General features: G+C 44.3%; 1 protein-coding gene across 1 annotated transcript in view; it reads left to right on the forward strand.

Moving 5' to 3' along the window:
• The first annotated feature begins 447 nt into the window (after positions 1-447).
• LOC119436001 (FACT complex subunit SPT16-like) overlaps positions 448-22,794 on the forward strand; it is a 116,858-nt gene continuing 94,511 nt past the window's right edge. Inside the window, exons 1-5 of the mRNA XM_037702722.2 lie at positions 448-599; positions 2,486-2,587; positions 17,171-17,335; positions 20,269-20,328; positions 21,712-21,804. Coding sequence (XP_037558650.1) covers positions 531-599; positions 2,486-2,587; positions 17,171-17,335; positions 20,269-20,328; positions 21,712-21,804 — 489 coding nt within the window. The 5' untranslated portion in view covers positions 448-530. The remainder of the gene's footprint in view (positions 600-2,485; positions 2,588-17,170; positions 17,336-20,268; positions 20,329-21,711; positions 21,805-22,794) is intronic.

A 22,794-nucleotide genomic window follows, 5' to 3' on the forward strand; every position in this document is an offset into this window, starting at 1 on the left:
CACAGTTACCGTAATACCGTTCCCGAATTCTAGCACCGGATCTAGGCCGCGCTGATGAGTTTGATACGTTAGTTTTTGCATTATCTTGCTGCCCAAGCACAAAGAAACGCTCAAAGATGGAAAAGCTCCATGCAGCGCCACACTGTTGAAGTTAAATAGAGTTTAAGTGCTACGCGCTGTAGTTTAACTACAGCGCGTAGCAGACGACCCTCGCTTAAGCGCCCATATTTCGCTCTAGCCATGCAAGCTGATGGCCACCTGGCGGCTCAGAGCTTAAGCGTTTATGCGGTGTTTTTATGGTTTGTTTGTGCAACGCCTCCTAAATTTGGTTTGTGCCAACAGTATTAATAAATACTAAATAAATATTCGGACATTTTGAAGATTTCTAGCACATACATAATTTTATTACGCTATTAAATTATTGCCCTAGCTAGCGCCACTAGTGGCAGAATGATCGTTTCCATTCTCGCGCTACTCGCGCCATTCGCAACCGACGAAAACCGCCATTTTCTGGTGGTTGTTCAAGCGACATGGCGAATTTGACTGTGAATAAAGATACCTTTTACCGACGGATACGACGTTTGTACGCCGCATGGAAGGTATGCATACATTTATTTATTTCTCCTATTCGCACGCAGCTTTATCTTACATTTAATTGCTCTTATACGCTGTGAATGAGCCGGGTACATTGTTCATGTTCGTGTCTGCATCAAGTAATGGGAGTTGCAGAAACGCAAGCACTCACCCAGGTCATTTTATTACCGGGAGTTCAAAGCTCTTAGCGCACTTCAACTGTCATTCTCGCTGAAAACGCGAGTCTTGCCTTTGAGAATGAATTTGGCTAGGTAGGGTCTTGACTCTAAGACACGTGCCGTCGCCTTTGAACGGTGTGTGCTGTAACCTTCGATTTGTAGGAAGAAAGCTTATGCAGACTTGGGAATGCCTCGTCGTTTATGCCACGGATGTCATGACAGCTGTTCATTTAACTGTGTGCCATGAAGGTTCACGTAAACCGTGTTACAAAAGCGCACCGTGTGGAAAATTGCGCTTCTACTAGCTTCGTTGTAGCGCAGAACAGTGTTGTCGAATGTCTTCAGCGTGATGTGCAAAAAACGTTTTCTTCGCTGCTAGTAACAAAGTAATGCTTTCTATGCCAATGTGCTAGCATATTCAGAAAAACGAAAATCGTGGTGCTTTTTGGTCCCTAAACCAGTACTCCGCTGTAGGGCTATAACTGCGTAACTGTATTCAATTGCTGTCAGCCGGTCAGCGAAGAGCGCTTGTTGCAAATGCGCGCTCCACACTTGCCTGTAGATCTGTCGTTGATGTCGGAACAGGTCTGTACATGTGTTCTAGTGTCAAGCAACGCATCAGGCATCTTGTCAGTCTGTGTAGATTCATGCTGACTTGAGATGTTGTAGTTCAACCACTTGTAAAAGTTCCGAATCCGGAAAGTCATGCTCTTTATTCAGCTGCATTTACTATTGTTGCTTCATAAGCTTCATCAAGATACTGTTCTGAACCTTTTGCCTGCACTTGTGAAGCCTTTTAGATCTAATATTGAGCAGAAGTCTCACGATCTTGGATATTTTATACGAATAGAAGTATTGGGTCGTCAGACAAAGAAGTACAAAGTATGCACATTGACTGATGCTGTAAAAGAATCTGCAGCCACTGTGTACCACATTTTAACCAGCAGCATGTTTTCTGCAACAGCTACATTTATAATTCTTTTTCTCATCATGAAAAACAAGACAGGGCACAGAGGACACAACACACATGTGAGTGCTTGTGTGTTGTGTGGAACATCCTTTTAGCCATCGGGCTAAAAAGGATGTTCCACATCCGCCCACCATGGTTCTGAGTGGCGCTGACTAACACTCCTAGGGCTAGTATCTAGTAAAACATAAATACCGAAGTTAGTGGACGAATTGATGGCCGTCGCTGTAGCACAATTGGTAGTGCAACGCACGCGTAATGCGGAGGCTGCGGGTTCGGCTCCCGCCGGCAACAAGTTATCTTTTCGTCCACTTTAATTTCCCTTTTCTTCGTTATTTTCTACATTCCAATTTCAACTACACTTAATTTCCCCCGATGCTTTCTTTGGCTTCGTTGTCTGTTGGCTTTTATGTGGTTATGATTAATAAAATCGAGCCCCTCGGTTCCCATTCTTGTTTCGTTCTCTGTGTGTGTTTTTCGTGGCTTTAAAAATAATGGATAGTAAACCACACCAACTTTCCCCGTGACAAGTCCTTTTGAGTTGGTGACATTTGTTCCCTTGACTCAAGCTGGTGTAATATTTTTCCCTTTTTAAGGTAGCTTCAGTTTTTAATTTGCTGTGCAATCTTTCATAGAATTAAAAGGTTCAGTATAAGATGTTGACAGACATTGCTTTTGATTTTCCTTCTGTGGCTGCCTGTTATGCTATACCGTGGCTAAGGTGTAACTTGGGAGAGAAATCTCACTTGATTTTTATTGTGTGCAGAAACCTGATGACAATTATGCCTCATTGGGTAAAATGGACGCCCTTGTTTCTGCTGTCGGAGTTGATGAAGAGATTGTGTACAGCAAGTCCACAGCTATACAGGTGAGGGTATGCAGTGGCTCTGAATGGCGACAAGGTAGTAGTTCGTAAAAGTATAAACCGCATGCACGCGATCATGTGCGCGACAGGGACAAGCGACGCGTTGGAGATGGCTGTCACATTTGCTCGTCACCTACAAGTCGTACCGCATCCGAGCGACGACTTAGGGCGTCTCCCCTGTGTTGCCAGTATGAGGGCAGCAAATACGCGCTGAAACTGGCATGACGTGTGCTTTATTAATTTAAGTTGACGTGTTTTACTGTAAAGAGCAGCATAAATATTTCTAAAGGTCTTGCACTAGGTTCTTATACTTGCACATATCAAAATTTAGTCGTTTGCTCGTTCCGTGCAACAATCGGTAATACTATACTGATTTACAGCTCGGTCCACTCTTAGAGGGAACACACGAGCGCGTGGCCGGTGGCCCGCACGGCGCTAGCTATCGGCGAAATTTGTAATCGCGGCGCATGCGCATAGTCGTAAGGGCGGCGCGTGCCTCGCTTCGTCTGCTACTTCTCCGCCCTTGCGCTCAACAAGCGCTAGAGAGTGCATCCGTTTTTCCGCGGTAGGATTTATCTAGCCGCCACTCTGCCTGCTGCTCATCGGGTAATCAGCAAGCAGAAAAAAAAAGAAAGTTTTGTTTGTCGCTGCAGTCTCTCGCGAGTTTTAACTCGACGCGGTTCTTAATTGTTCGTTAAAGCAATGTCCACAGAAGGTCCATAGTTAGGATATTTGTGATATTGATTGGACATGCAGTTTTATTAAAATTATTCTGTTACACCCACACATGCACACAATGATGTAAGTGTGCATAGAACGACACATGAAAGTAAACGTGGAGAAAATTTATTGATTATATTTTTGCGACAGAGGGTATATGGGAACAGAACTAGTCGTACGACTTTAAAAGGATGCATAGCTGGCAGTGTGTTGGCAAAAGTCCATGCTCTGTAAATGAAAAAAAAAACAAAAACAAAAAACACACACTCGTGTGCAAGGGAAATAGGACCAAGCGCTGTTCACAGCTGAGAAAATTTACCTGAATAATGGTTGTGGAGCAACCCGTAACTTTGGAGTTACGTAACTGCGAGCAGTACTTAACCCGTGCTGCTCGCAGCAACTGGCCACTTTTCTTAAGAGACAAAACAATTGAAGCCCGATGCAGCGAGCATACCAAGTTTGCCCATCCAACCGTATCATGTCCGCCTATTCAATAAGCGGGAGGCAGGGTTAGTATCAGTGCTTCACAGTGGCGAAAAAAAACAAGAAAGCTGGATGGGCTAGCGCTTGATAGCGTTAGGGCGGAGAAGTAGCAGACGACGCAGGGCACGCACCGTCCGAATGAATCTATGCGCATGCTCCGTGTTTCCAAATCTCGCCAACAGTTCGTGCTTTGCGGACCGCTGGCCACGCGCTCGCGTGTTCCCTCTAAGAATGGACCGAGCTGTACATCCATCCTGTTCCGGCTTCGTGCTATTGGCTAGTCGCTCACAGCACTTCCGTGCTACGAGCGACGAATTCTAGATTTCCAGAACCGAGCAACAAGAACGAGCGATCTGTTCGCGCGACGGCCTGTTTCGTCGCTTGAAGCAGTCTCTTGTCGCTGTTGTGCACAAAATCGCTCTCATGCGGTCTCATGCGGCTTAAAGGTTTTGCGTTTTGTCACCTTTGTTGCTTCTGTGATCGTAGTGTATTTTGACTTCATTTTGTAGACACTGGCCAGCAGCCAGCTGCAACCTCTAGATGTATAGAGAAATAAAATGACACATTTCATTTTGTGTGAGCTGCTTTGTATTATAGTATTTGATAAGACACCAAAGACAAGGACAGGTAATCTTGACAAATTATTTTAAGATTCTTATAGGATTTGTTTTGGGCCAAAAGGTGATGTGAGTTGGGGAGAAAAGTGTGACTGAAAGATCCACACTCTGTTTGCAGTTAAAATTGCTTGCAATGAATTGAAGGTCATATGTTGGTGCATGTTATGCTCCACCACCTGCCGCTGATGGTTAGCTAGAGGTGTATAAGTTAAGATGCTGCACTGTTTAGTGAAAATTGCAATGTGGCATCAGGAAATGACGTTTACAGTGCAGTGCCAAATGAAAATGCCAACCGGTGTGCACATATTGTGAAATGGCAGTCTTTGAAGTACTGCTACGGTGGATCTTGTTGATGCTCTTGCAGCACAGGAATCCTGCAGTGCACCTGCAATCTCCGAGCAAAATGCTCCGCCAACTGCTGCCACCTGCTTGAGTCGGAAGTCTATATAGTGTGCCACACACTTGCAAATGGCCCTGAGTGGTGTAGAGATGTAGTGTGAGTGAGTTGTTCTGTAGGAAAATTCAGTTCAAACAAGCCAAGCTGCATTTTTTCCCATGTCAAATTATCTACCAAGAGTTGCTACCATATTCTTGCAGTGATAGTGCCGACCTTGCCTTATAGTTGCATCATTTTCTTGCTTATGAAAATTTTGTTCCTGTAAAAGTGATTGATGCATTGGGAGGATGTGCAGCACTTGTCTGACGCTTTTGTAATGCTTAAATGTTTACCTTTACTGTCCTCTAACCCTATATGGACGAGTGTTGCCTATTAGCAACACACCAGGAAGAAATTTTTTTTCTTCATGAGTTTCGGTATTGAGTACAGTGTCTAAGAAAGTTAAATGACTTTGGCTTACACTGAATGACAGGCAGCAAGTTCATGTGTTGGTTTAGAACAGGAACACACGACGAGAAAAAATGTTTGGCATATAACTCGCTTACTTTTGAAAACACGGTCAGAGGAGACAGAGTGATGCAAGATCTCCGGATGCAGTGGTATTGCACACCTAATGTAAACTAAATGCAATGTGCACCTAGGGTCTGCACGAGTTTTAAAGGAAGCCATAGGTGGCTTCGGGTGAAGCCCATTCCCAGATCTCTGCCTGTTGCCCCGCCTATTGCTAAAAAAGATTCCGCAAAATATTTTCTTTACATTGATTATGCTTACGCTCCATTCATTTAGATGGGATTTTTTTTTTGGGGGGGGGGGGGTATTTATGTGTCTCGTTCTTATAGGGGTTGAAAGCAGAACTTCATCCTAAGGTTCACACAAGTGAATAACCGCCTATTTGCCTGCATGTTTACGGTGGTGTCAAGTCAGTATAAGGAAAGCATGTTGCAGTTGCATTGGTATGTAACCAGACTTGAATAAAATGTGAGCCAGTTTTGCTGACCTAACCTTGCTCGCATGTTATTCATGTTTAACTGTTAAGTACTTTTAAAAATAATTATTAACCACCTTGTAGCAATATATTTACATTAGCTTTTTGCGAACTCAAAGGTGTGAGAGTTAGAAAAAGCACTGCAAGTTGCCCCAAATGTGTTAGATGGCACATGTGACATCTGGGACCTGTTACTTCAATGCTTTCTAAGCAATTGGTAGCGGACTGAAATGCTGTCTTGGAAATTTGTAGCAGTGCATTCTTCCTGTGACCTTATATGCCTTGAGATGTTCAGTGACTTCTTCATATTGCTGTAATTCATGCCAACGGTCTGGAATATGCTTCATGATTGAGGCAGGATATATCTTAATTTTGTGGCCGTGATCTCATTCTCTTGATGGTATGCTCTGTCCTATTGCCTTCAGCCTGCATATTTTCTGGCACCAGGCTTCATGGTCTTGTGACACTACCAAGAGCAGCTGGTCATTGGCTGCACATTGAGGGTCGGAGTTTCCATGCAGCCAGTGGCCATGGTGTTGGGCTGCTGAGCACGAGGTCACAGGATCGAATCCCGGCCACCGCGGCCGCATTTTGATGGGGTCATGTTAAAGAACCCCAGGTGGTCGAATTATTCCGGAGTTCCCCACTACAGCGTGCCTTATAATCAGATCGTGGTTTTGGCACGTAAAACCCCATAATTAAATTATTAGTTTATGCAGCACTGTCGCATCATTTGAGAATGTATACCAGTGTGTGCACAATCATACACAGCTCTTTCACCACTCTCAGAGCCAAAAATTTAGCCTAATTGAAATTGTAACCCCTCCATAAGTTCTATGATTTACAAGAAATTGAAACTAGTCTGATACAACTTAAGGTGACTTAAGGTGACAACTTAAGATGACTGAAGTGCGGCAGCCAATTGTCTCCGCGACTAAAGAAATAGTCTCGCTGACACGATTCGGCCCAGCTCGAAGCGCGGGCTGCCATGTTCTCTGTCGGCGGGGTCACCGGCCGTCTGGCTCATGACGTCAGTCTGAAGTGTGTGCCCATTAGAGGAGGCTTGTGTGCATCTGCCTTTGAGGGGCAAATGCTGCTGTTTTCTAAAGTTGTACCCGACTATAAGTGCCAAAAGTAAACCAGTAGCAAGCTTCCTTGTACTCTGCATCTGTGGGTCATGCCTCTTTGACATGGCTTCTCCAACCACACCTTATGCCTTCCTTAGCCTTTCCCCATCCCACTTTGTAGTTTGGGAAGTCTGGTCACCATAACGAAATGTAGCTTTGTATAGTTGGGTTTAACTGCTGCTTGGTATTAGGTTGATCTCAGAAGCAGGAATTGAAGTGGGAGGTAAGGCTCCAAGGTAACCAGTAGGTAAGCTCTCCCAAGTAACAAAGGACCTAATAACGAAACGGCATAACATGAAAGTGTCAAACTTGAGAGATCAGATAGAATTTGCTGAACTGTCGAAACTGATCAGCAAGAAGAAAGTAAGGGATATCCGAAATTATAACCTGTAAAAGATTGAGGAAGCAGTAAAATATGAACACAGCATGAAATCAGTGAGAACAAAACTAGGCATAGGACAAGGCAAAATGTATGCACTGAAAGATAAGCAGGGTAATATCAACAATTTCGACGACATACTTATCTCCACCTAGCGGATTTCCGCTGAACTATTACGTCATACACTTGCCTTTGCTTCGAGTTGTCGACAAATTTGACTTCGCCCTGCCATCTGCTAGCCGCCTGGTTAGCTCAGATGGTAGAGCGGCGGCCCCGGAAAGGCGGTGGTCCCGGGTTCGAGTCCCGGACCAGGACGAATTTTTCTTCAACTGCGAGGCTTTCTTTCGAGGAACCCGGTTGGGTTTCCATTGTAGCAAATTGCTACATTTTGGTGGATGTCTCAGTTTCCCTTTAATTACTTATCTCCACCTAGCGGATTTCCGCTGAACTATTACGTCATAGTAAAAGCAGCGGAAGAATTCTTTACGGACCTGTACAGTAACTAGAGCAGCCAAGATACTTTCATTCGAAGTAGTGATGAACAGGACACAGGCCCCTTCTATAACTAGCGATGAAGTTAGAAGGGCCTTGAAAGACATGACCAGGGGAAAAGTTGCTGGAGAAGATGAAATAAAAGTCGATTTAATCAAGGATGGGGGAGATATCATACTTTAAAAGCTTGCGGCCCTTTATATGTAATGCCTCACGACTTCAAGTGTACCAGAAAGCTAGAAGAACGCCAACATTATACTCATTCATAAGAAGGGAGATTAAAGAATTGAAGAATTATAGACCCATTAGCTTGCTTTCAGTATTGTATAAAATATTCACTAAAGTAATTTCAAATAAAATTGGCAACACTTGACTTCAGCCAACCAAGAGAACAGGCTGGCTTCAGGAAGGGATATTGTATGATGGATCATATCCATGTCATCAACCAGGTAATAGAGAAATCTGCGGAGTACAATCAACCTCTCTATATGGCATTCATAGATTATGAAAAAGCATTTTATTCAGTAGAGGTACCATCAGTCATAGAGGTATTACGTAATCAAGGAGTACAGGAAGCATATGTGAATATCTTGGCAAATGTCTACAAGGATTGCACAGCAACCTTGGATCTCCACAAAAAAATTAGAAAGCTACCTATCAAGAGAGGGGTCAGGCAAGGAGACACAATCTCTCCAATGCTATTCACTGCATGCTTAGAAATATTCAAGCTCTTAGACTGGGAAGGCTTAGGAGTGAGAATCAATGGCGAATATCTCGGCAACCTTCGGTTTGCAGGTGACATTGTCCTATTCAGCAACTATGGGGATGAATTACAGCAAATGATTGAGGACCTTAACTGAGAAAGTGTAATAGTGGGGTTGAAGATTAATATGCAGAAGACAAAGATAATGTTCAATAGCCTGGCAAGGGAACAAGAAATCAGGATCGCCATTCAGCCTCTAGAGTCTGTAAGGGAGTAAGTTTATCTAGGTCAATTACTCACAGGGGACCCTGATCACGAGAAAGAAATTTATAGAAGAATAAAATTGGACTGGAGTGCATACGGCAGGCATTACCAAATCCTGGCTGGGAGATTATCACTGTCGTTGAAAAGAAAAGTGTACAATCATTGCATTCTACCGGTGCTAGCATATGGGGAAGAAACTTGGAGGTTAACAAAGAAGCTCAAGAACAATTTAGGGACCGTACAAAGAGCGATGGAATGAAAAATGTTAGGCTCGATGTTAAGAGACAGGAAGAGAGTGGTGTGGATCGGAGGACAAACGGTGATAGCCGATATTCTAGTTGACATTAAGCGGAAAAAGTGGAGCTGGGCAGGCCATGTAATGCGTAGGTTGGATAACCGGTGGACCATTAGGGTTATAGAATGGATACCAAGAGAAGGGAAGCGCTGTCGAGGACGGCAGAAAACTAGGTGGAGGGATGATGTTAAGAAATTCGCAGGCGCAAGTTGGAATCAGCTAGCGCAAGACAGGGGTAATTGGAGATCACAGGGAGTGGCCTTCGTCCTGCAGTGGACATAAATATAGGCTGATGATGATGATGGTATTGCCTTCAGCAGTACTAAGTCTGGCAAAATATGACTATACCAAAAATATTTGTCTTCTGATGAAACTTTATGCTTAAAGGACATTAAAAGTTTATTTTATTTGCTTCCAAAACTTTTAATCCATATGCCCTACACCACGTTTTGCTGGAAAAAAACAAGGCAAACGCAATAGCTCACGCGTGCCACCGTCAGCGGAAGTGTGCTGCGCAGCAAAAAAATGCGCGAGAAAAAACAAAAAGAACGCAGGGCCCGTGATGTATGCATCACGCAATCCTCGAACTCCAGTATGGGAGAACGCAGGGAAGGAATTTCACTTGTGGAGGCTAGACGGGGCAAGTGGAGAGAGTGCTCTTGTTGACAGTGATGCTTGCCTCCTGAAATATTTTTATCTCGGCTATTATTGAACCAAATTGAAAAATTCTTGCGGTAGAACACACCCAAGAGGGCACGTAACAACTTCCAGTGTGTAATCAAAATTTGCTATGTGGCCAAGGGTCTCTTTCAAGTCCACTTGCAGCTCGTGGACTTCTCTGATAAGAAGATATGTAGCCGCATAGGTAAAAGGATCCAGGCAGATGGACGCACATGATAATCCAGCACTCGCCTGGCATCATCCTATCTGTCATCTGCTAAATGTCACGTATACTCCGCTGGAGGTAGATTTTGGCACACTCACTGCAAACATCTGACTTTCTAGCATCCAAAGGACGACTGCTACACACGTGATCTGCAGTCTGAAGAGGATGGATCAACCAATAGATTTTTTGTCTGCATAGGTTGTTGCAAGGCTTTCAAGGGAGGGCTGGCGCAGATTACTGTTGTATGTAGAAACTGGTATCAGCCTACATGGATGATGAATATCACAAGCTCCTTCAATTGTTGTGGAGCACTAGTGCAGCCCTCATTGCTTTGTTTGAGGCTCTGCCGGAAGGGCTGCAGCTGTAGGCAGAGAATTTCACCATGAAAATTATTATGAATGTCCTCATTGAACACGGACATTCCACCATTGTCGATGATTGGGAAAACCATCGTCCTTCTGCCTTGGGAAAATACTGTTTTGGTGAATTTGCTGTAGGCTGGATGCAAAAATGCCTGTGTATCGTCTGCATAAAGCAGCAGCAAGAAAACCCGCCTGAAATCTCCTTGCGTCCACCTTAAAGGGCCCACTCTGAAGATATTCACTGTAGTATATACTAGTCTACAATGAACATACAGCTGCAACAATTTGATCAAGGTTGTCTCAGTATTCTGTTTCTGTATGTTTATTTAAAATGTGTTCAAGATGTCGGAAGTGGCTTAAGGGCCCTTTAAGATGCCTGCTAGTGGTCAGAGTGAAAATGTTCCGACAGGTTGTGGGCACTTGCATTTGGTTTTGAACGTGAAAAACAAATATGCTTTGGAAAACTCTAAGGCCAGTGAGCAGAGCCTCAGGGATGTCCCTGCAGAAGAGGCATGCTGCGGGGGCAGTTTTGGGACTTGTAAATCAAAGCCCAAAGTTAATAGCCACTTAAGAGCTGGGGATAATTATCACAGCAGGTGCTACTGGAGCGAACACATTATTTGTGCTGGCTTAAGTAACTAGTGTTGTCGAAAATGGAGATGGACAAAGGGACACTTGCATATGTATTCAGCATGTTGCTCTTATTGCGAGTGAAGTCTCTCCTGAGTGCACACAGGAGGCTAGGGTCGAAGACTGGAATGCTGTTTCTGCATTCTAAAAAAGGTACCAGCTCACAAACTATTTCATTTTAGAACATGCCAATGAGAGCTTCCATGCATGTCCCTCCAGGCTTGAGTGTCAGATAGTTTTGAATTTACTTTATAATGCTAGGGTGGCCTCGATATCAAGCCTATCAGTTCAGGGTGGTGACATGTACAGCCCAGGGGCCTTATTGGGTTGAAACTCGTATAGGCTCGCTGGCTATGCAATACTATTTTTGCTGTTTGTATGCGAGTTTTTTAGTGCTTACACTTGACCTCAATAGCAGGGCTGAACTGAAGTTTCACAGTGGAGCAACTTATAGAAAGCTTTGAGCCTTGTTAATGACAAGTAGTTTTCATGTGCTTTCTGTTACGCTGGTAAATTGCTTTCACCATCAAAAATTGTCATATGAGATGTCACTCTTCGAAAACCTACAGAAAATTTCTCTGTGGGCATGATCGAGATGTACTCGTGGTTGCTGAGGGTGCATTTAGAAAGCTTGAAAGGCGGCTGAACTTGCTGGCTAGATAATTGGTAATGAAATGTTAAACTAAAAAAAAATTTCCTGAATTTATATTGTTACAGTGGAATCTTGATGCGAATCTCACGGGGTCACAAAAAATATTCGTATTAGCCGAAATTTGTATCGTCGAAACACAATTAAAACTAGCTAAATTAGAGTCGGATGGGAACTCACTCAGGCAGACGCACATAAAAAGAATTTACAGTGTAGATCACGTATAACGTAACTGTTTATAGTGCAGAACTGGCTACAACGTGGCCTTTCGGACTCCCGTTTACCCTCCCATAGAACTCCATGTATACGCATACCGTTTACAGTGCTGCCGCGTGAGACGAAATACCGGTTATAATGCGGCTTCCGCGGGAAAATCTTGCCGAAAAGGGTGGTAGCGAGCACGCTTCTCAACGAGGTGCGCCCACCGATGGGAGAGATCAACGAGGGCTATGCGGAGGAGGAGCATGAGACGTGGAGCACGAGTCCAAGGGCGATAAAATCGTCGCCGCGTGCCGTATGTGCGAGTGAAAGCGCGCCTTCACGGAGAGCGAACGCACACCGGAGAGCAATCGTGACTTCCGTCGCGCGAAAGGCCGTGGGGGTATGGGAGGGAGGTGACGCTGTGCTGCGGCCCCAAATGCGTATCTTGCAACCGGGCGCAAGGGTAACTGGCGACGCAATCTCTCACGCAAAAGGAGCAAAGCGGGAAGGCAGCACGGGAGGGAAGGAGGGGGGGGGGGGGGGGCTTCTACTCTGCCAACAAATGCGTTCTTGTACTTTGCGCCTGTGCCGGCTGTTGGTGTTGTCGTGCACTCCGTATCTTGAAAGCGATTTCCACACGGCTCTGACCTTTGTATGCGCTGTGCTTACGTCGCTCAGTTTCCGTTGCAGCGATAGACCGCACGAACCTTCGCTCGCTGTGGTGGCCGTGCTTCCCCAAAAGCACAAAAGCAAGAAAAGCGCCACCGCTTCAAACTCTTCGCGCCCAGTCGCGGCCTCCGCACTGTCCGGCGCTGTCTCCGCGCCTCCGCACCAAAAGAGACAGAGAGAAAGCGCGTGACTGCGCGCTGTTCTCTTTCGCGGCCGTCGGTGGGGCGGTGTTTATTCGTATCAACCGATGCAGGTCGAAAATCGATTCGTAACAACTGTTCTCTAATACGTTGCAAAGTAATGGGGCTCGGCCGAGACCACAGAAAAATTCGTATCATCCGGAAATTCGTATTAGCCGTGATCCTATCATCGAGATTCCACTGTAGTTTGTTTCTGTATGAAATCTTAATACCCTTTTACAAGGTGTAGGCAACAAGTTTTTAAAAAACTGCATGTGCTGTGAAATGTGACGTAGAACAGGTATCATCCCAAGAGTAGGTCTGAACTTTGGTGAATTTGAGAAGTCAGCTTCCATGTTCTTCTTGCCTCCACTTAAACTGGTCGCCATTGAAGTGTAGATTAAAAATAAAAAGACTAGGGTTGTTTTGAGTATTTGAACTGCAAGCATTAGTTACAAAGCAGTTTGTGTTTCAAATGAGGTTTAATAAAATACAGCAGCTAAGCTTTCAGTGCAGCATTTCATCCAGAAAAGCAATTTGCACAAACCATTAATAACAAGCTACTGATGCAGTTGCAAGCTACACGTTTTTAGTGACAAGTGAAAAAGCTGATCGATTGAGTTCGACAATACTGAAAAAAAATTTTTTTTTTTGCAGCTTTTCACTATTTGTTCTTATATGATTAGAAAGTTGACACTAATAATATACTCCTTGATGCAATGTTGCGAAGGTGGATGAAATATAAACGAGGTTATCATTTTATACTTATTTTATTTGTGATAAGTAAACCAAGAATCCATTATATTTCTACATGATATTCTGATTTATATACGCATATTCCCTGCAAATCGGTTGGTTTTTGATCCCATCATAAAAAGAAGTGGGTTGAGTGAGCACCCATTTATGCACATACTTTTCTGCTGCATTGTTATCGAATTCTTTGCATCCCAGAGCTGTTTTGGGTGGCCCAAAGAGTCGCAGGGTGACAACTCGGGGTGGTGTTGCAGTGTCCAACCCAATTCCCTTAATGTTGTACAGGTGCAGTGTGCTGTCTGGTGCTTTCATGAAGGAGAATGTCTACGTATTGGTTGATTACGTCCTTTTCAACAATAAGCAAGTTTAATCTCACTCAAAAGCTCACAGTAATATGCAGTATTGATGGTGCAACATTCATGCAAGAAATCAATGTGCAAAATGTCATGCAGGTCGCAAAAAAGAGTTCAAGCACCTTGCCAGATAACAGCCAAGCCTTGCTCATCCATGGGTGACAATCATAGACCTTGTTTTCTACCTCTTTACGGTCTTCCATGAATTCCTTCTGCCAGGCAAACGCATGTAGCCTTGACAGTGTTTGATCTCCGAACTGTGCTGTCAGTCTGTGTATTATTTCAATGGTTTTACACCCTCATGAGCACGAAACGTTTTATGACATAATGTTGCACAATTGACAGGTGTGCATTTTTTTAGATATGAAATGACGGAACACTGACGAAATGTAACGAGACCGGCCGGCTGCTGATGTGACTGCTGGCTCGCTCGCCTAACATGTCCTCAAGTGACAGCAGGTGCCAATCGATCGAACATGTTCTGCAAAAAGTTGCTTATATTTGATCCATTTCATACACAATGCAATACTTTCATATTTACACTTTTGTTATCGCTGCCCATGCAGCGCCCGGCATTTACAGGATGAGCATCTGCAACATATGTTCCCTTGAACAAATGTATTAGAATGAAGGTTTCAGTAAGCACGCAACCAGGTGAGGCTACTAACTGCACAGTCAAGGAAAACTGCACCACTGTTGCTTAAATGACAAATAGAAAATGCAATAAATAACTGGAGAGCAAGACACGCTACGCTGTCTTAAAAATTCCTGAACAAATAATCATGTTTTATTGAATTAACTTTTTCATTCATTCTTGGTTGAGAGGAAACTGAATGCACTGGTGTCCTTGAGCTGGGGCACAAAGGCATGCAGCAGCTTGGCATAGTGGTGTTTCTAGCTACAGAGCTATTGTGCACCCTTAATCGCACTGCAGATTGCAAGTTCAAGTCGCACTAGGAAATGTGTCTCTGACACTGTTTTCATTGCAGACGTGATAAAACAAGATAACGCTGCACTGAGTAATATATGTACAGGGGTGGGACTCGTGCGCCAAACACAGAACATTGATCGAATTTGCGCCACGCTGTGCCAGAACGGCTTAAGCATGTGTGCTTCGGCAATTGCCGTGAACAGCAAACGCATTCTTTTTCCAAAAAAGAGTGCAGCCATTCACATTCCTTATACTGTGCGACGGTGCCTACCGCACAGTTTCTCGTAATTTTCGTGCTTATAACACTGGACTTTTCGGTACTTCCGGCAAGTGGTGGCATGCGTGCGGCCATTCCCAGCTGTTGTCGCTGCTGTCGAAACCACCAGAGCAGCTGTATTTTGAGTGTACTAGAATATAGCGCATAGGTGGATATAAAAAAATTCCTTCTAGCACGGCGCTCCCAAGCTGAGGCGCAAAACAAAAAATAGACTGAGGGCGCTGCGAGCGAACTAGATATTTAAGAGGCGCGCGCTGCAGTGGGTGCAGCGGGCGGACGTCTGTGTCCCCAAGGCCGATATAATGTAAAACTATTCCAATCTGTTTTTATGCCCATATGGTCAAGGCCTGAGCCATTTTCACATCATGAAGGGCTAATCGCAGATTTGGAATAAAAGGAGTTTTGCCCAAAAGGCAGAGCATCGATTGCGATAGCAAATTAGTAGCCAGCTATACATAGTAAGGATAGTAGTTTTACCGGCTGTATAAGTTTGTAAACATTCGCTTACTAACTAAATTAACAAACATGGTGTCATGCCAATACAAGCAAACATGAACACATCTCACTCTATGACCGCGAAAACTTGCTGTCAAAATGAGTGAGGAAGCGCGGCAGCAGCGGCGAGCAATTTGACCTTAGTGCTGCCTCTCGTTTCAATACGATCTAAGCGACGAAAACAGCGCACACGCAGCTATCAGCGCCCACACTCTGTCCCTATCGCATATCGCTTTCAAATACGGCCCATAGTGCTGCGCCATACGCAACAGCCGCCGGAGTACAACCCCCTCCTTCTGGCCTTGTGTGTGATGGAGAACGGCATGCTTCCACCCTTCCGCCTGCGAGATTGAGCTGCCATCTTCGGCTCACCCTCGCACGCTTTGACTTTGACATAAAGCATATGGCCCGCGGCGGCGATGATTTAATCCCTGGATTTTATACGGAATATCACCGACGGTAGAAATGCACCTGGAGGGCCCACATAATTGCTATCGCAATAAAAACAGATTGGAATAGCTTTACATTATACCAGCCCAGGGTTGATTGTGGCTCTTGGGGTCTGTGGTGGCATATGGTGATCTAGAAATTGTCATAGCGTCGATTGGACCACATCATTTGAGAAATTTTCCGCTATCATCATGAGCGTCGGCGCGGGAATCTATAGTTCGATCGTAGTGCCACCAATGTTTTCAGCTTTACAGGAAAGCATGCGCCATGCCGCCGCACGAACCTTTTTTTCATGTTCTAGTACGGTGTAGCTACAAATCGTGCTTCTACTACATACTTCGTGTTGGTTTGTGTTTTGTCGTGGTTTTGAAGTGTGCTGCTATATTCCATTATTCCACCAAAATTAAGATTGACCTGCACCAAACTGCTTCAAAACTACAAAATTATATCTGCTCCAAGCTGCCCCAAAATGAACTTTTGTCTTTTCCAAACTGCTACAAAACACAATTTTACTTGTTCCAAAAATTGCTCCAAACTGACTTTGGGCAGTCCCACCTCTGCATGTATGTGCATGTCACCTTAACCACTTTGACACGTGATGGCGGCGAGGCAGTACGGGCTCCCTCAAAGGCTGACATCATTCTGAAAAGCCGTAGGCAGGGCTGGCATCAAGGCAACCTTATTGTGTGCAGTCAAGATGCAATACAGGGTCTGCATCTTTGGGCTCATTTACATGGGTGATAGAGCCGTGAGCCACTGACCCAAAACAGTCGCTTTTTGACCAAAGTGACCATTTGTGGCCTTATATACGATATGACCAACTTCATCGGGTGACCTCTGTGAGACACCTGTGTGGATTAGCCCTTATTTTGCAAAAAGAACGCACTGATAGCGGCTGACTTTTGCATGTAGACATTGATCACTGTGCTGGGGCTGTGACTTCATTTTCGCATTCTTTATTGAATCATCACGGATAAATACAGCATAGGTACATTTTTTTAATGAAAATAAAGTAAAACATGATTGCATGCATGTCTGTATCAACCAACCTCATGCATATTGTTGACTCGTGGCTTGCTGCAGTTTACCGGTTGTCTTCTCTCTTTATGCATTTGATAAGTAAAAGATCTGGATCCTGTCAGAATGGTACATTAGAAACCTATGCAGTGTAGTCTACAACATCCGAAATTTCACTTCAGTGTCTCTCTCAGCAGCAAGTGACTTGGTATTTGCAGAGTAAAAGTCCAAGAAATGTTGTAATACCTTAAATACTCTTTCTCATGTTGCAGACGTGGCTGTTTGGGTATGAGCTGACTGACACCATCATGGTGCTATGCGAGTCTGCTATCTACTTTCTGGCCAGCAAGAAAAAAGTTGAATTTCTCAAGCAGTTGGAGTCTGGCAAAGAGAACGAGGCCCAAGCACCACCTATCACCCTGCTTGTTCGGGATAAGGTAAGTTGCAAGCAAAACTTTTTTTGTGAGGATATAAACAGGGTGGGCTTATGTTTGGATAGTTGGACCTGTATACACATCATCCTCTAGCACAGGTTAAAACTGGTTGGGTGCTTGTATTGAAGGGGGCCTGCTACATCTTTATGAAAGGTGTGGAATGCATCTGCTATTAAAAAGGGGCATCTCCTTGTGGATCTTTTCCAACAATTAATTCTGCTTCAAACAGCTATTGTGTGTGCTTTTCCTAATGTTGCCACTGATGTTATAAGAACAAGCTCTGGGTTGACCAGCCCAGTTTGAATTTCAATGGGATGTTCTTTGCTTTATTTAAAATTATTTCTGCATTCTTAGGCAAACTTAACTAGCTTGCCCATTACAGGAGACAGAAAAAAACTGGGAGGTTACCTAAGCAATTCTTGTGATGTGTAAATGCGAGAGCATTACTTGTCGCTGAGTTCAGTGTTGCGGTGAAATGTCAAGTTTATAGCTGCTGCGTTATGTTTCCGAGTGTAATGTTGCTGCTTATGAGGTTGCAACAACGCAAGACAAACCGGCCAAGCCAAATGGAGCCGCGCAGTGTTGCGCGGCTCGCGCAGTGTTGCGCGGCTCGCGCAGTGTTGCGCGGCTCGCGCAGCCAGGTTCGCAGAAGAGAGGTGAGTGGAGAAGTGCGATAGTGAGCATCTGCAGGTGCGCCGTTAGGCGTGGCGGTGAAGAAACCATTGTTGCTCGACGCCGTATTCCGACACGGGACACGAGATTTTTTTACTGCCACAGCGAACAAGTGCCAAACCCCGCGGAAAGCGATGTACTGAGCGTGCAACGGTCAGATATTTTTTGGTTTCGGAGACTAATCAAGTTCGTTATATCCATTGGCAGGACAATTTCACTTCGTTAAAACGCGGTTTTAAATGCATTGATCTCTATAGGAATTTCGAGGGGAATTTCCTTTATTTCGTTGCATACTGTTTCGTTTTAATGAGGTTCAAGTGTATATAACCTCGCCTTTTCTACTCTGAGGGAAATGGGGCCAGTACTAGATGTCTACTTCAGACATCTATTAATAAAAGCCTTAATGTCTAATGAAGTCCTTGGTTTAAAGGGACCCTGAAACGATTTTGACGATATTGCACAAATGTACTGATTCGTTAACAGTAGGTCCTTCTGATCATTAATTGACGCATCGAAGCGTTCCACGTAAAGTGTGTAATTTATTATAAGGTTTTAAAAAGGTACATCGCTACCCATTGCAGCACGCCAATCGGATGAGTTTTGTGACCAAGTGATTTCACCATAACACGTCACTGGGCCAGCTATCCGATTGGCTGCCCAGGGCGCGTCATCGATAATTTTTCCAACATTATGGTAAAGAAATGTTGTTCGTAATAGTTTAGATGTTAGTTAATCTGTTTCTATAAAAAAAGTAACAAAGAGAATGGACAAGGACATGTATCACTACACTAAAAGCACTTCCGGCCCACAGCAAGTGTCGCCTACTTGTGTTAAAACGTGCTCCGTGTTGGTGAGAGCTGCGCGGTCAGTGTTGGTCTTGTTCTTTCTTTTCGCGAGCACCATGGTTCGCCCTTGTTGCGTTGTGGGCTACGATCGGCGACATGTCAAGCTGCGACATCGTGCCCCGCTGCAAGGCAGCAAATAAGCGTCGTGGCTGCAGCGAATCGAACTGTCGGTATCCAAACGGCGCCAGCATCTACACGTTTGCGGCTGTCACTTCACGTCGAAGACTTGCCACAATAGAGTTTAGCGTGTCCGGTATTCAGGTAAACGCAAGCGCAAGTGTACTGGCCGTTTCACCACGTTTTACGTGATGAACAGTGGCGCAAATGTGAACTGCTTGCACGGTGCAGCCACCTGGCGGCACAAAACTCAACCAAACACACAGCTAATATAGCAGTAACCAAGTTTTTTCTACTTTGCTGCTGGCTCAAATTTTTGGCAGGAGCTTAATCTTGAACATGTCTTTTTATATGTTTAAAATGTTTTACACTTGGTTACAGGAATATTAGCTCTGTATTTGGCTGGTTAAGCTCTGTGCCACCAGATGACTGGACCGTGCGTGCTGATCAGGCCGCTCACATACGTCTACGAAGCTCCTTCATCACAGCGATATGGAGGGGCTTTAGTTTACGCCTCTGGCTATCCGTCAAAACACCCAGCTCGCCTGTGGTTACCGGAATACCGGACACGCTCGGCGCTGCGACAGAACGCTCGCAACGCACGCTACTTGATCGCTCTTGCTGGGGATCGGCGGCCGGGCGGCTAGTGGAGAGGTTGGAGAGCCTTCGCGCGCTGGCTCCAAGACAACCAGAAATAGAAGACAACATGTCACAGCATGACGTAGAGCCAGCGAAGGCGGAGCTTAGCCCCGATAACTCGGTGACCGAGTTGAGGACAAAATGCAGGGCTAGGGAGGAAAGTAACTTGTAATCGTCCGTAGCTCTCTTAATATGAGACGCTTCACTTAAATTGCGACGCGAATGTTACTGTAGCTGTACCCTACCCGTCTACAAAATTTCTCCGAACCGTTTCAGGGACCCTTTAAGGGACATTTTCATCCATTCTAACATTGGGGTTAAGGAGTCGGAAAATTGGCGTAGCTTGCCTTGAAGTTAAGGTTAAAGACGTTTCATGTTACAGCCCATAGGTCGATGCCAAGAGGGAAATTTTTTCTTTGCTTGCGGTAGTCTGCTACACTGTGTACACTTTTACTCACTGAAATATTTTCCAAGTGTGCTTGCCGCTGTATTTTGTCATGTGTATAAAGTTTGTTTTAGTGGAAGACAGTCACACTTCATAGTGGTTTGTTGGTAAGTATTAAATATGGAGAGGATTTTTTTCTTCGTTGATATAGTATTTGATTTTGCCTTAAACAGTTGTCAGGCTTGTAGTAACATTGCTTTATTTGGAACTTTCTCCAGGCTGACAAAGACAAGGCTAACTTTGAAAAGCTGATCGAAGCCATCAAGAAAAGCCGTAATGTAAGTATGCTTCAGCTGATTGCTTTGCATGGGCAACCATTAAGATAAAGGGCAGAATACTAAAGTGCTTGTGTTTTAAAAAATAAAGTAAGCATCTTAAAGTCGAGTAGAAATTGTTGCATGGGCAAGTTGGTTGACATGGAAAGCATGGTTGCGGTGAACAGGAAAAGAAAGACATGGAAAGAAAAGTAGGAAATGATAGGTCAAGCGCTGAACTTGAAAAAAAAAAGTTCAGCGCCTGACCTATCGTTTCCTACTTTTCTTTCCATGTCTTTCTTTTCCTGTTCGCGCAACCATGCTTTCCTCAGATTTTAAAGTCCTCTAGCAGTTAATATTATAGTGCTTTCCAGTGAGGGACATTGCGCATATAGCTTAAACTGAATAATCATGAACAAAAAGTGGATTCACCTGAAAGCAGTGTCTTACTGTATTATTGCATCGTAACCACAGTTCAGGACAAATTTTGGAGGGGTGGACCACTTGTGACTGAAAAGGAAGGGAAGGGGGTTACACACGCAAATAAGCTGCGTTGGTGTTGTCCGTTTCCCTTTTCTTGTGTTTGTCTGTGCACCTAACTCCTTTCTGGCATGTATTTCTACCAAATAGCTCAACGTCCTGTCGTTCTCAGTAAATAAGCTTTTTTTTTTCTTTTTTCTCTCTTGCTATGATCCTTTCACCATTTTGAAGTGTACAGTGAACAATTTTGCATTTTGGATGCATTGGTGAAAGAAACATGAGCCAGCAGCGCAGCCTACCACTATTTACCAAACATTGCCAGAACAAAGAAATGCACAGCTTGCCGCTGTCGAAATTTTTGCACGAAATGTGTGCCAGTGATTCAAATCTGTGTCAGCCATAGGAGTGCTTCCTGTGTGCACGTGGCAATAGCAACAAACTGCAATGCTAGTTTTTCCTCTTGCTCGCTTCTATTGCTTTTAGTTTTGCACGGTGAAGTATGGTGCTGTGGATATCTGAAGGTCCCATCTCCTCTTTGCGACTACCAAAATGCTGGAGTTGTGTCAACGTAAAGCCGCGTGATCTGCGGTGCGATGGCACCTTTTGGAGCCTGATTCTCTCAGCTGGTACTTCATATTTCTTTCTAATATTTCCCCACCTGATCAAAAAACAAATGAGAATTTCTGGAAAAAAGTTATTGCAGATTTTGACCAAATCAACTGCCAAGTTCTGGGCAGTCAACCAGAGCAACGAGCAGCATTTCCCATGTTGCCCATCATAAGGAGAACTGTGATCCTAACTATTCTTGTTGAAGTGAAGTTTGCTCACCAGTTGTAAATTATTGCTTGTCTGTGTTGGTGCAGGAGCTGTGTTTTATGGTGTGAACTTACGCGGGAAAACTTTGTTGTCGCTTGTAAATTTTAACAGGGAAAAGTGGTTGGTGAATTTAGCAAAGATAAATTTCCTGGTGAGTTTATGGATGCCTGGCGGTCTGCTATCTCTCCAGAAAAATTTGACATGGCAAGTCTATTTGTTTTTGTTTTGTGTGTTAATTGCTTTGCATGTTGGTCCTCTGTTGCTGTTTGAGTGCGCATTGTTTTCTACATAGACGTTTCACAATTTGCTTGCAAGAGCAGCTAGTACTTGCATAAGTTTTTAAAAGCATGCACTCGAGTCCTAACCAAATCGGAGCCTGCTGTGTTTATATGCATCAAAAGGTGTTATGAAAGCTCTTAATTTCTTGTATTCTTTTAGTTAGGAATTTGCCAATAACCTTTCCAGACAGAAGTTTCACAAAAACCTCTCAAAGCCTCCAATTTTGTTCATGCCATCAATGCATGGCACATTAAATGGACACAAGTCTGTTAGTGTGCCAGTTGGTAGTCTGTGCACCATCGGAAAGTACCATCCTCCTTCGGCACAGTTGACATACATGATGAAAATGCTAATGTTGAGTGCCTGGTGGTGATATTGTCTAGAATTTGTTTAAAGCTTGTTTTTCTAATGTGGTAATGGGTATGGCTGTTCTAGATCACAGTGGTCCTGTAGCTTGAATGGTACTGGTACCTCCTAGAGCGGGAGCAAAAATTGAACGTAAGGCGGATGAGGTCGGCATACACAGTATTGAACACTTAGTGTTCTATACTGCTTATATCTGCTTATAGTGCAGGACCGGATATAGTACGGTCTTTTCAGGCTCCCGTTAATTTTCCCATAGCGCTGTTATGTATAAGCGCATTGCTTATGGTGTAGTTGCGGGAGACGAAATACCGGTTACAGTGTGGCTGCCTGGAAGTTAAGCAGTCAGCCGAAATGGAGAACGCTTCCCTATAGCCGCTGTATACCCTGACGTAACGCTCGCGTATCGAGCTCCGCAACATCAAGGTGGTGAACAACCAATGTCTGTACTCCCGTGTCTGGCGCCGTCGGGTGCGGTCCAACGTTGCTGGCGCGTGAATAGCTCCGTTCCTGTTTTTAATTCACCATGCCGGCTACGCATCCCAGCATTCC

Source organism: Dermacentor silvarum, chromosome 1 (genome assembly GCF_013339745.2).
Source record: "Dermacentor silvarum isolate Dsil-2018 chromosome 1, BIME_Dsil_1.4, whole genome shotgun sequence".
In the NCBI taxonomy this organism is placed as follows: Eukaryota; Metazoa; Arthropoda; class Arachnida; order Ixodida; family Ixodidae; genus Dermacentor; species Dermacentor silvarum.